Genomic DNA, 13,908 nt, shown 5'->3' with positions numbered 1-13,908 from the left:
CAGACATTTGGCTAGGTGTATTTCTATGTGTGGGTTTTTGTATAATAAGATTTCTCTTTGATCAAAATGAAAACAACACTAACAATAATTAAAATTAGTGGCGACTTCGATCATTAAAACAAAGTCAATCAGTTTCCATGCTTTAGTGCTACTGCTGGTAAAAAGATAGTTAATGTTCAACTTCATAGTCATAGAAATGACACTAAAACAAAATTCAATATGAGTTAACAGTTGTTAATGTACAGCATTTAATGACTTAAGATTATAAAACCTATTTTAGAAAAAAAAAAAAGAGAAAAGAATAAAAACAAAAGGTACACTTACGTGCCTCTTGTCTGTATGCTTCAAATGTGTGCCATTAACAGCAAATGTCTTCTTCATCCTCACCTTGTAAATACATTTGTGCTGGTCACCGAGAATACCCCTCTCCTCCTCCTCCTGCTCCTCCCCATGCTGCCTGTCCTCTTTGCCTTGTTTTTCCTGAGCGAAGAGCCGGCGCCGGCCCGCTTTGACCTGAGCCTCCAACTCCTTCAGACGATGATACACTCCATTGGTGCGGTGGTTCCCTGTTGCCCCTCCTACCACCCCACCTACAAGCCCATTCTTGGGCTCATAGCGTGGCAGCACTAGCGCGGTAGGTGCTGAGGAGTCCAAGAGACCCTCCAGAGGTCCCCGACGCGACTCCAACTGCTTTTTCTCTTGCAGCACCTCGGCCTGCAGTCGGATGCGCTCCTCGGAGCTGAGTGAGTCATAGGAGAGCACGTACTGGAGGTAAGCCTCTTGCAGCTTGGCCAGCCGGTCCTGTGCTGACTTGGGGATGCGCAGAAGGTCGGCCAGCTTGGTCCACTTCTTCAGGTCCATCACCTGCTGCATGCCGCCCATGTCATTGATGAGCTGGAAAAAACGTGCCAGGTCCACTTCACAGCCACCTGCGTGGAGCAGAAGAAGAAAGAAGGTTAATTCAGATAGAGAACGATGAGTGGGCTCACAGTGGTATAAACTTGTAATAGATCTTTTTCACAGCAGACATTTTGACTTGTCAAAGCAGGAAAAACACAGGTGGAATTAACATTAATAATGGTTGCAATCCACTTCCAGGGCTCTGGTATCGGTTTCCTGGTTTCCTGCTCTGACAGTTCAAAATGTCTGCTGTGAAAAGGGTCTATTGATTATTAAAAATCAATCAAAGGTTTTCAATAACAGACATTTTGGCCCACCCAACAATGCTACATGTAAACAGGGAAATAGTCTGCTTTCACTTGTCCAAACGAAATTAAATCAAGTCAAATCAAGAAGGATTCCATCTCGGAGCATCTGCTCCTTTGGCTATACATGCCATTTCCTCCAACCCAGTTCATTTGATTTGAAACGGCCAATTGAGCTATCGCTTTTCAAAATCATCTGAGCCCCTCATTTTGCCAAACAGGGACACAAATTACTGTTAATGTAGAACTGATCTGCTGGGCACAGTAAGGGAAGTCATTTGGAACAAGACCATCCTGGCTGGCTAAAGCCACTTCACTGTGGGTCACTGGCTGCCAGGTCTCTCTGGCTAACAGCCGCATACCAACTGTATTCTCACTCTGCTGATCTGAATACAGCTGTATACAAAAACAGCTAACACATAAAAGGTGGAGAATCAAGCACATGCTCAATATAAACCAGTGAAAACCATCTAAATGAAACAAACATCCTTATGCATGCATTGGGTGCATGCATTTTCACATAAAGAGAACATACACGTACAGTTTCTGACTGAGCTGCAGCTGTTTAATGGCTCATAGAGTGCTAATGTCATAGTGAGAAATGGAAGGTGACATGGCAATCTGGGGGAAATATTGTTTTTGTGGCCCATCAGGCCCCTTGCCGAGTTGGTCCACATTGTTATTGTCATCCATAAACGGGGAGATAAAATCAGGTGGAATGCCACTGAAGCTTTCAAAGCACCACTGATGCCAATGGAAATAGCAATATTTGTGCTGCTTGCTTACTGGCTGCTTTTGTCAAGAGAAAGTAGACACGTGTTTTCTGTAATTGTACATGATTTTCTTTTGATGTACTATATCTCTTTTATGACTTTCTTATGTTTACATACAACAAAAGCCGTGAGAGAGAAACAACCACAAATGTAGAGACTGAGAGGCCTCGTTTTGAAATGGTGTGACTGGGTTCTTATTGCTAATTGCTTGGGTAATTCAATTAATTCAGGAAGGAGTTTTACTGATTAAATAGCCTTGTGTGCATTCACATATATGTGTGCCTTTCTGTCTGGCTCACTTACCAATGACAGGTGGCTCATCCATGGTAATGCCCTGAGATTTGAGGTGCTTCCGGATGCAGGCCAGCCGCTGCACATTGGGGCCCCAGCGCCGTCCCAGCATGTGGACCCTCTGCGCCTGTGTAACAAAACGCATCTCCTCGCTCAGCTTGCACTCCGGCCGCCAGTCTGATGGTGGCACCACGCGGCACATGCCAGCCGCTTCGGCCTGTTCCCTCACCGCATCCAAGTACACCAGGGGGTCCTGGAACTCCCGCGGCGTTGGCCGGAAGACGGGGACTTCACCCAGCGCTGCCCAGCCCTCTGGCCTGCTCCGCTGCCAATCCCACTCCTTCTCCTGCTCGCGCTCCTTCTGGCGCACAATCTCTTTCTCACGCTCCCACTCCTTGTCACGGTCAGCAGGCCGCAGTGCTGCTGGTTTGAGCTGTCCGGGGCTGTTGGTGGAAGTAAGCAGAGAGGAAGTGGTGGTGGAGGAGGAGACAGAGGTTTGTTGGGGGTCTGAGGTAGTGCTTGCGCGACTCGGGATCTGTGGGTGATTCTGGCCTGATGAAGGGGAGGAAGAGCAGGAGCTCCGACTATGAGACCTGCTCTGCTGCTGCTGTGCTTGTCGGATCAACATCAGCTTGCCGGCCGATGCCCGCTTAGGTCGCTGGTTCACCGGCTCCACATTGGCTGCTGGTATAGAAGAAGGCGGGGTTTGTTGAGGTGGGGGAGTAGGAGGTGGAAGTGGAGTAGCGGGTGGAGTTTGTGTGGGAGAAGAGGGTGTTTCTGATACATGTCCATTAGAAACTGGAGTGGTAGGGGTGGTAGTTTGCGTGGCAGCTTTTTCTTGATTGGCTACCTTCTTGCTGCTGCTGCGCGTCTCCAGAGGCGTGGGTTGAAGCTTGGCCTTCTTGGCCTCAGTGCCGGGGGTTTTGGCCTTTTGCTCAACAGCCCCTGTCCCCACTGAATTGAGCACCACCTCCAGACGCCGCTTGGAGTTACGCAGTCCCTCTCGACCTGGGCACTCCCCCTGGCCCTGCTGGCACTGTCTCTGCCCGTCCTCCTTGGCCAGGGTGTTGTGCCGCTGCCCATTTAGCCTGCCATTGAGGCGGACGCCAACATTGTGCAGGCCATTGGATAGTAGCACCTGTTTGCGGGTTTTTGCATTGCTGTGGTGGGCTGGTGCCACTGCTTTTCCTGAGTTGGCCAGCCCATTGCTGGCTGCTGGCTGGCTGTGCTGATTGTGATTGTTCGCTGACGATGATGCCGAGGCGGCGCTGTTGTGTTTGTTGCTGCTGCTGAGTTTGGTTTTCTTGCCTAGTTCTTTCTGTTTGGCTTTGGTGTAGGTGACATGGCCCTTGGACACGGTGGCTGTGTACTTCTTCACAGTTTTGGACGGCAATCGGAAGTCGCGGCTCTTCTTGGCACCACTGACGGCTTGTGCCGAGCCCGCCCGCGTCAGCCCGTTCACTTTAGAGACCTGAGGTCAACAGAAAGAATGCATGGGAGACATATTAGGAATAGGATCAAGAATTTTACTACAAGGCTTTGAATCGATCATGTAATGAATATGCAGTAATCTCTGAAAGAGTCCTGAAAGGTGAGATACATGTGAAGTAAAATATTACTGCAGCAAATTCATCTAAAATGCACAAGTTTCCAAAAATGTATCCACTTAGATAAAATTCTATATTCAGAAACAACAAGACACTGTACATGCGCGGGTGCACCCACACTCCACAATGAAGAAGCCAAACATTCAGATGCTAGCTCTGTGGTAAAACATTTGGCCGGTCAGACCAAAGCTATTTGTGGAAACCTACGCTATTCATTAAAGGACCAATCAACTGTCTAGATTATTTTCAAACACAGCAGTGCAGCTCAAACTGCTGTCAACACAAAAGCTGAGATTTAGAAAAGGATATGTTCAAACCAAAACCACAACAGCTCGAGATAAAAAACTATTTAGAAGTGGCAGAAAAAAAGATATGCTAGAAATGACAAGGAAAGAAGGGATGGATGGCCCATGGTTTCCACTAGCAGATGGCTGGACAGTATGAGGTAGGAGGTGGGGTCACTGGGATGGAATAAAATCCCATCCAGGCACATAAAAACAGCCTTTTATTTGCTATGGGTTTCCTTAAATACTATAATTCAATTTTTGTGCTATGAATAAAAGTCCTGCGTGTGTGTTTATGTGTGTGCATGTGGGAGAGATAGAGAGAAAAAAAAAAAAAGCGGGTGAGTGTGTACGTGCACATAAATGTGTGTGTTTAGTCTTTGAGGCCCCCAGCTGTAGATCAGAGGTTTAGTACAGTGCTGTCTGCTTCCATGGCTGGCTCACTCGCTACAGCTGTGGGAAGACACATGGTCACCCTCTCCCTCGGTGGAAAGAGCTTTACCACTGATCCGGTAGACGTTAAAATCCATTGTGTAAAACTACATTTTGTCTGTCTTTCTGTTTTAGGCCTGGTCTTTTTCAGTCTCCCTTTTTATTCTCTTTTACTTGCCATTACTTCACTCCCAGCTTTTCCTTTCTTCTACTCTTTTATTTCCCCCGTATGCATTTCTAAGAATATCCACTTTCTCTCCCACCTCGTCCTCATGTTGTTTTCATGGCCCACTTTCTATGCTGCCAGGAGTTTCTCATTCCCTTTTCCTTCTTCTGTCTCTCTCATTGGTGTGTGTGTGTGTGTGTGAGTGTGAGAAGGCCCTACAGAGAGTTAGGAGATCTTGCAAAGTTCAAGATCAATACTTGGCTGCTGATATTTGGGGTTAAGGTGGTGTTCATGTGGCTCTAGTTGTATTAACATAACTGGTAAACGCCATCCTATTATGTTTAAGTACATCTATTATATAACATATTTTCAATAGAAGCAAAATTTCTAAATTATACATGCAAAGTAGGGGGAGATACCCTTTTTTAAACATAAGACTTCATAGAGTCCTGATTGTCATTAGAGAACAGATTAAAATCTGAGTCTAATATCATTTTTTTGCTGCCATACATCTATAGTATCTGTGTCTTTCTGCCTGGACCAGCTGGAAGTGAAACACAGAAGCAAGAAAGGAGGGAGGATGGGAGAGATGGAGTTATCAATCACAGCCGGGGCGCCACAGGAGGGAGGTGACAGCCGGCCCATTGACAGGTTTGCCTTTGAAGGGCTCTCGTGTCACACTTGTGTGCATATGTGTGTGTGTGCGTATGTGTGTGTGTGCGCGTGCGCATGTATTGTATTGTGTTCGTCTCAGGTGGCGGGGGGCCGACACAAAGACCAGGCCATTAAAAGATAAGGGGGGACTGAAACCTAACCCTACCTCCGTCAATCATTCCCCCGACACACACGCACACACACACACATGCTCCTGCTCACAATGGAAAAACACAGGGTGACAGGCAGAGAGGGAGAAAAGACGTGGCATTGAGAAGGAGTGAGGAGAGGAGAATGCAGCAACAGTATAAGTGGATAAATGAAGGCTCAGCAGGCGTCGCCTAATCCAATCCTAATGTTGCCTTCTAATCTGACACATAATCTCACAAATTCAAACTGACTTATTTCTAATGTTTTATGAGCCATTTCAATGGAAAGTCCACTATGAAAGTTTATTTAGTGTTACACTGGCACTGAAATAGTAAGTGCTAAAGCAGCAGTTGTCCAGACAGCTACCATATCTGTCAGCTATAGTTTGCTGACAAAGCGTTGAATCCAAGAGACACACTGTCATGACTACTTCCTGCCACAGGAGGGCTCAGAGGACCTGTTCTCTTCATGGGGGGCTCCGCAAGTCTGCCTTACTTCTCTCTCTTTAATTATTTGGTCTGGTGGAAAAGGAGGATGGCAAGAGATTGATGACGTGAGGAGGAAATAGAAGGCAGAGGAAAGAGGCAGGTGAGGAAGAGCTGGGGAAGGAAGGAGGGAAGAAAAGAAAAAGAAAGAAAGAAAGAAAGACAGAAAGAAAGAAAGAAAGACAGAAAAAAGAAAGAAAAAGAAAGACAGAAAGAAAGAAAGAAAGAAAGAAAATGGAAGTTCTCTCCTGCTCCACTGGCAAAGTGAATTCAAACAGAAATGAAAAGGACGATGAACAGAACAAGACAGACAATGAAGCCAAAGGGAAAAAATAGAACACACACACACACACACACACACACACACACACACACACACACACACACACACACACACACACACACACACACACACACACACACAGGCAGGCAGTCGGAGACTGGAGTGGATTTCGGTCGCACATGAGCCGGGGAAGGAGGGGAAGGGAGGGAGGGAGGGAGGGAGGGAAATGGAGGTGGGTCTAGATGACATCATGTGTTGCTATAGCCCAGCTGAGGCCTGGCAGGAAGATTTTTAACAGGCAACATCTGCAGGAGCCGTCCCTGAGAAGAAGAAGAAGAAGAAGAAGGGGGGGGGGGGGGGGGAGAGAGAAAGACAGACAGCAAGAGAAGGCCAGCCAGAGGATAGAAGAAGACAGGAGAAAGTTTAACCCTTGCAAAGCTCTGCTGAATGAGGGAAGCGAGCCGCAGAGGGGGATGTGCATGTATTATTCTGTTCCTCAAACACTTTTACACACACAAACACACATTCTTAATCACAAATGCTCACAGCCATATTTATACTTGACTTTGTCAGGATGATGAGGAGGCTCTAGCTCCACCTAAGGTACCGCTGGTGCTGCTGACGTGCACCTGTTTCAAAATGCAACAACATATCAAAGCAACAAAGACACCACATGGGGGCCACGAGAAATGTGACTGTTCAGTTTTGGCTACTCTGTTTTCTCCAATGTGTTTCTGATGCAATAGCTTCCTGACAGTGAAGAAAACAAGGAGCAAGGTGAGAGGAAAAAAAAAACAACAAATAAAGAAAAATCTTGCAAACCCATTTCCTCACCATAACTGTCTCTATCGCCAGGAGAATGAAATACTGTAAACACAATTACTGCGGGTATATACTGTATTATCATGCATGACACAGCCCGACAGCGTATAACACATCCATCAAGTGTTACGCTGATGCTACGACACTCAACGGGTTAAATCTTATGCTGAACTATAAATCAATTCCGATGCCAGAGTCATTTACGGTGCGACCGCCAGAACACCTCGACTGGCGAGGCATAAATCCGGCTTAAGCCTTCTTTCCCCCCTCTGCTGTCTTATTATGGTGCGATGCAATGCGGCCCTGGGCAGGTTGACTTTTAAGCAGCTAGAGAAAGGTCACCATGGCCTGGCACTAATAATACACACGATGCGAAAGCCCTTCCACAAACTTACAGGGAGAGATTTACATACAGTCGCTATTACAAAAGAAGAGAGGGAAACACATTATGTAATCCTCAGTGAGCGCTTAATTCTTGTTGGTATTCTGCTTTTTTTTTTTTTTTTCCCTCCATGCTGTAGTAGCATGAGGGAGGTTAATTGAGGATGGATGAGGACAAAGGACAAACAACTAAACAAGAAAGTGCAGCCTTTTTCAAATGATGCCGAGTCGGCTAAATGGTTTGGCCCTACGCACCCCACCTGCGCTTGCTGCCGTGTACAGCTGCTTTGCTGACATCTCCGCTTTTGTTATTTAATTAAAATGGATGGAAACATATTGTTTTATAAAAAGGTCCCGTTACGGTGCGTGTATTTTGTTGATACAAGCTGCTATTAAATTAAGGAGAACTGAATCACGGTGAATTGAATTATGATAATGCCTTTACCCTTCGGTTTTACACACACAACCCTGAGTTCGTTTTACGACTACATAATCACTTAACCTTTTATATGGCTTAGCCTGTATTTTCACAGTTGGTCGTGTGTATAAGTGTGTATAAGTGTGTGTGTATGTGTGTGTCCCGAACACACATGGTTAACACACATACTGTTCATGCTAATTGGAGGGAGAGTGAGGAAGGGAATAAAAAAAAAAAAAAAAAAAAAGCCCTAATCCTTCCAAATGATTGGAGCCATGTTGTCAAGGGCAAGATCCGTCTGTTTGACACAGGAGCAGGGAGACATAGAAAGTGGGAGCGTGAAGAGAAAATGAGTGAAAGCGACTTAGAGAGCTGGGGATATAAAGAGAGAAAGGTGGAATGAGAGTACGGGGGGGGAAAAAACAAAATACACAGTATGAGAGGAATCAAAAGAATCATGCTGGGTGCCAACAGTGAATTGAAAGAGAGAGAGAGAGAGAGAGTAGAGGAAGAGCCGTGGAACAAAGACTTGTGAGTAAGTGAGGCTGAAGTTTGTCTTGGCAGGCAGTCACTCTCATTGAGATTCATTGTTGGTTTTGCTGGACAATTCCAGCCACTTTAAAAAACCTGAAGCACATGCCTGAGTCTGCATCAGCAGCAGCCGATTACTACAACAACAACAACAACAACAACAACACTAGCTAGAGGAATGGCGTTCACCAGAAAGGGAAAGGCAGGAGAGGTAATGGAGAAGAAGAAGACAAGAAAAGAAGGAAAAGGGAACAAGAAAGATGAAGAACGAGATGTTTCTTTTGATCAGCTAATGTGATCATAAAAACAGTAGCCTCCTAACTAAAGCAATCTCTAGCCCTTCTCCTCCTTCTCTTTCACTTCGTGAGGTTCCTTGAAACCTGCTAAGTGCCATGGAGAGGGAGGCAGGCTTTCACAGCCCCTAGCCAGCACTACTAAATATAGATGCAGTTGCGGCAGGCCAAAACACAATCATTACTCTACCAGACACAATGGATGGAGAAGAGAAGAGAGGAGAGAGGAGAGAAAAGGAGAGGAAATAAGGAGATGGGAAATGCAAAAAAACTCAAAGGGAGACAATTGAGAATGCAAGGGAGAAGGGGAAACCGGCAATAAAAACAAAGTACAGGAGGGAGACAAGTAAGGCGCAGGAGTAGTTAGGAGAAATCACTAAGAGGAAGATAAAAAGAGGATGTGGCAAATGGGTAAATGCAGAAAAGAGTCAAGAGAGAGGGGGATTTCAAATGGGTTTAACAGCCAAACAAGCATGCTGCACCTTGAGCCTCTTCATACAGAATATTCCAGAGTATCTCCAATTGCACTACAGCTAATGCAAACCATTTACCTGCCATAGAAATTACTCTGTAGGAGAATACTTCACATTTTCCAAGCTCTCCTCTTCACCAGGGGGGAAGCTTTCATCCTCTCCCTCTGTCCTTTCCATGTGATATTTAGCATATACAGCCCTGTCATCTTTTCTAAAGTCCACTGTGTTGTAATAGCTGGACGCTCTTGGCCATACCTGCTTGCGAAGCTCCTCGGCAGCTCTCCTCGGCGGCAGCCCGTTGGCTGAGCCTCGACCGCTGGCCATGGCCTGCTGCACCCTAGCGTGCTCCCGTGCCTCTGCCCGCTCGCTGCGCTCCCTCAGGAGGGGCGGAGGTGGAGGCGGAGGAGGTGGCAGTGGCGGGGCAGGCGCGTCCCTGCCGTGAGTCCCAGCCTTGGGCCTCGGACTCTCCCTTGTCCCTGCTTTACCGTGGCTGTTGAACACTGGAGGGGGGAGAAGAGAGAAACAGGAGTGTTTTTGATTCTAAATTAATGAGATAGCATATCAAATACATTTTCAAGCCCCACAGTGCAAGGAGATTTGAAATATACCCCAATGAATTTAGTAAAAGTGTTTTTAAAGTACATTGATGTGGAAATTTGACTAGATTTTTTTTCCCCAAGTGAGTTTTTTTTTATTAACAAAACTCAATGAGGCAGCGATATTACACTATTTTTTTCAACTGTGATAATTGTTGATGATAATGACAAGCTAACTGGTTTTAGTTGTTAGCATGAATCAGGCATGTCTTCAACATGAAGATCATAAAAAGGTCTTCCTCTTAGTGTTAGGGCAGCAACAGGACAGGACATTCACTCTTGAGACTTAGGAATGTACTGAGTCATTTATGTACATATTTTACATATGTTAAATAAGTTCTTAAACCTACTATATATTCTCGACTTGCATAAAAAAATTTAGCTATGCTATTTAGCTATGCTAAAAAAACAAGACACTGTGGAAAGTTCCTATCAGGTATCAAGGCTCAAACACCATTTACAGGACATATACTATGCTATTTCAGGCTACCGACTACCTATGCCAATGCCAATATGTGTACTCTCAATACCCCCCCTGTAGTGCAGAATGGCTTATAAACCCCTGGCACCAAACCTCAACGACCAAGTGGAAAAGCCCACGCAAACATTGGAATGACAGGCTTTTGGCTAACATATAGCCCCCAATCAGTAAAATATGCATGATTTAAGGGCCGCATGAAAACGTCTTTATGCTACATCTCAATGAACCTGTTCAAAATGGACGCGGACTACATCAACCCCCAGGGATGATGCTAAGCAAGTCGAACAGGAGCGGCGCAATTAACATACACGTTCAATAGCTCTCTCTTCAACTTTTATGGGGCAATTTAACGTTTCACAGAGCCTTAATATCAACAGGATGTATGGAAAGAATGACAGGAGGCGCAAACTACGGGTGCAAACACACGGAGCATTTACGGTACATGTAGAGTGAAAAGCAAGGCACATGTTGTTAGACGATCTGTATGTACAGTTTTGAACATTAGTGCATGTTTCTGTCTGCAGAAATGTGTATGCGTGTGTTATACAGTATGTGTGTATCCACTCATAACCACAAGTGAGCGTCTGCTGGTCTCTTGGGCCCCTAGCTCAGTGAAAAATGAGGGAAATCTTGACATTTTGAGAAGTGAGCTAAGCAAGAAACGGAGCCCAATAAAAGCTGTTTAATTTAGCTATGTCAACATGGCACACGGCCGAGAGAGAGGGAGAGAGAGAGAGAGAAGTAGAGACGGAGCGCTGATGAATAGTCTACAATGTAGGGCCTTTCCTGTCTCTCTTTACCTCCCAGAATAAAATGTTTCTCTCTCCTTTGCTAATTCTATTTCTCCTTCTGTTTCCCCCACCGCCCTCCCCCCTCCCCTCCTCCTCCCTAAGAGCCCATATAACCCTGCTCCTGCTGGAGAGTGGCCCACACTGCATATTAAAGTGTCACGTTTGACACCAATCTTAATACCGCAAAATGTACTGAGGTGTGTGTGTGTGTGTGTGTGTGTGCCTGATATCCAACACACAGCATCAACACATCTCAACACTGGAGCAATGACCCAGTCTTGACTGTGCGTGCGGACATCTACGTATGTACACAATCGCCCGTTTCGTTGTCCTTAACCCCCCTCATCTCTATTGTCCCCTACAAAGTATATCTGCCTATTTCCCCTTTATCTATTTATTTAGCATATCACAGTGAAGGCGCCAAGCTGCTTTGCAAACAGTGTTGGTATATGAGATAAGACAGGAGACTAAGCTGTCCTCATGCACACAACAAGCCTGGATTTGTTCAAACAGGTTTCACTATCCTACTGTTCGTCCTCCTTATATCACAGTTTATGTTTCAGGCTGTAGCTACAGATGTAAGAATGAGAGAAAACTATCTGTGTGTGTGTTGGGGGTAGGTACAGCCGGTGAAGTATACACAAAAGGCAGTGCACAGTTCTCCCAGAGTTCAATGCGAGCAAATCTATGGACCTCTCTCTCTCTCCCTCTCTCTTCTCTCTTAATCCCACCAGTCTCTCTGCTGTCTCTCGCCTCCTCCACATTCCACTTGAGAGGATGACAGAGGAAAGAGCTGAGCAAAGCATTCACCTTTTGAACCTTTCTGGCGGCAATTCTACAGACTAAAAAGGGAGGGAGAGGGAGAGAGAGAGTCAGGGAGGGTGGAGAGGAGGAACTCCGGCCCTTGTTTGACGGGGAAACGCCTGGCCGGAAGGATTGTATGTCTCCGAAGTCTGCCAGGGAGGGAGGGCCTTCAGGTTAAAACTGTTCTCTCTACTGCTCTGTCAAAAAGTAGATTCAATACTACACAATGGATACAAACAAACACATGATGTGTTATTGTAAAGAAAAATAGTACAGGAAAGAAATATTTTGGAGTATATGTTTTATCTTATACACTGCAAAAAAAACAAATAAAAAAAAACTCATAAAGTAATTTTTATTCATCACTGAGCCCTGAAACTCGCTTTCCTAGTGGAAAAAATTGCCTCTGCAGTAATAATAAACAAATGATTTGTTTCCAGAATTTTTTTTATAAATCAAGTGTGTAATTCTTCTAATTAAGTGTAATTCTTCTCAGAGAAAAATGACTTCATAAGATGGAGACTTCTGCAGTGTTACGTGTTTTTTTATGCATCATTGTGTGTCAGTCCTTGCTCACAGGCTCGATTGCATCCTTACAATTTCCTAAATGGTGTGCACAAGTGTGTGTATGTGCATTCATCCGAATGTCTATGTGCCCCAAGGGTTGTACTGTACATTGCGTTGTATGCGTGTGTGTGTGCGTGTGTGTGTGTGTGTCGAGGGCCTAGGCCAGCTGTTGCAGTGCGTGCATAAACACCTTGTTAGGGCTTAGCAAGTTAAGTGTTAATTGGGGTGGAAAAAGCCGATGCGCTGCTCTGCTATCCCTTGTGACTTACCCCGTCTCTGCAGTGGAAAAAAAAAGAGGGCAAACTTAGGAAATTGCTCTCGTGCATGTGCACACTCACTCAAAGACATGCACTAGACTCATTCTGTGCTTCTGTTTGGCCCGAGTTTTTCTCTCTCTCTCTCTCTCTGCTGCATCCCTCCATCTTTCACTCTCTGTGTATGAATCTTTTTTCCGAACCGGATTTTTCCACTCCTCTCTAGTTATTCCCCCGGTGCATCATCATTCATTCGCCTCCTTCTTCTTTTCCTCTCACCTGCCTATCCATCACTATCTCTTCCTCAGTTTCCCCCTCTATTCCTCCTCCTCCTCTCTCGCTTTCATCCCCTACACACAGCACTCCTGCACCTCTTTTCTCTAACATTTCTTTCTTCCATCCTTCTCATCCCTCATTCAAGGCAAGATATCTGTGGCCCTGTAGACCAATTGAAGACAGTCCCCTCTTTCCCTCCTGCAAAGCCACAAAACTGTGCCTATTCATGAGTGACTGCATTTCCCATCAAACCCTGAGAATTTGTTGAGAAGAAGATAACTTAACACTCTACATGGGGGGGGAAAGTGAGAGTACAATGTGTGAAGACAGGAGAAAATGTGTTGGTAATAAAAAAAAAAAAAAAAAAAAAAAGGGCCTGCTTTGTTCTGAGCTCCAGTCTCGTCCTTACCGTGCCCATTGAGTGGCTGCCTGGCGGGGAGCTTGCCCTTGCGGGGTGTCGAGTGGCAGGAGGAGGAGGCTGAGGCTTGGCTGCTGCTCGCCCCACCGTGGGAGTGAGTACCACCTCCGTTCCTCACCTCCTCCTCCTCCTCCTCCTCGTCCTCCTCTAGGTCCTCCTCCTCCTGGGAGCTTCCAAAGTAGGCCATGTTGCTGGGCAGGGCCGATGAACCTGAGTGCAGAGAGGTGGAGGAAAGGAAGAGAAAGGGACAGAGGGAGGAAGATGAATAATAAAGAGGCAGGAGGGGGGGGGGGGGGGGGTAGGGAGGAAGGAGAGAAAGGAAAAGAAAAGAGAAAAATGACTATTTGAAATAAGAAAAAGGCACTGAAAAACACAACTGTACACAACACAAAAGTCTGTCACCAAGATGTTCCCCTATTTAAACAGAATACACCTTATTTTTGAGACCACCAGCCGTCCGCATATGGAAAAAA

General features: G+C 45.7%; 1 protein-coding gene across 4 annotated transcripts in view; it reads right to left on the bottom strand.

Annotated features, from left to right (window-relative positions):
* The window catches only part of jarid2b (jumonji and AT-rich interaction domain containing 2b), a 108,123-nt gene that overhangs the window by 9,032 nt on the left and 85,183 nt on the right, over positions 1–13,908 (bottom strand). For 3 of the 4 annotated variants that reach the window (XM_067612860.1, XM_067612862.1, XM_067612859.1), the window contains 4 exons: positions 13,427–13,645; positions 9,504–9,748; positions 2,282–3,740; positions 325–929 (listed from right to left, as the gene is read on the bottom strand). In XM_067612860.1, the coding sequence (XP_067468961.1) occupies positions 325–929; positions 2,282–3,740; positions 9,504–9,748; positions 13,427–13,645 (2,528 nt within the window). The remainder of the gene's footprint in view (positions 1–324; positions 930–2,281; positions 3,741–9,503; positions 9,749–13,426; positions 13,646–13,908) is intronic. The other variant, XM_067612861.1, reaches the window with a different exon arrangement.

This window comes from Thunnus thynnus, chromosome 15, assembly GCF_963924715.1.
Source record: "Thunnus thynnus chromosome 15, fThuThy2.1, whole genome shotgun sequence".
NCBI lineage: Eukaryota > Metazoa > Chordata > Actinopteri > Scombriformes > Scombridae > Thunnus > Thunnus thynnus.
Note: the sequence above shows the minus strand (reverse complement) of the source record. Positions and strands in the feature narration are given on the sequence as shown.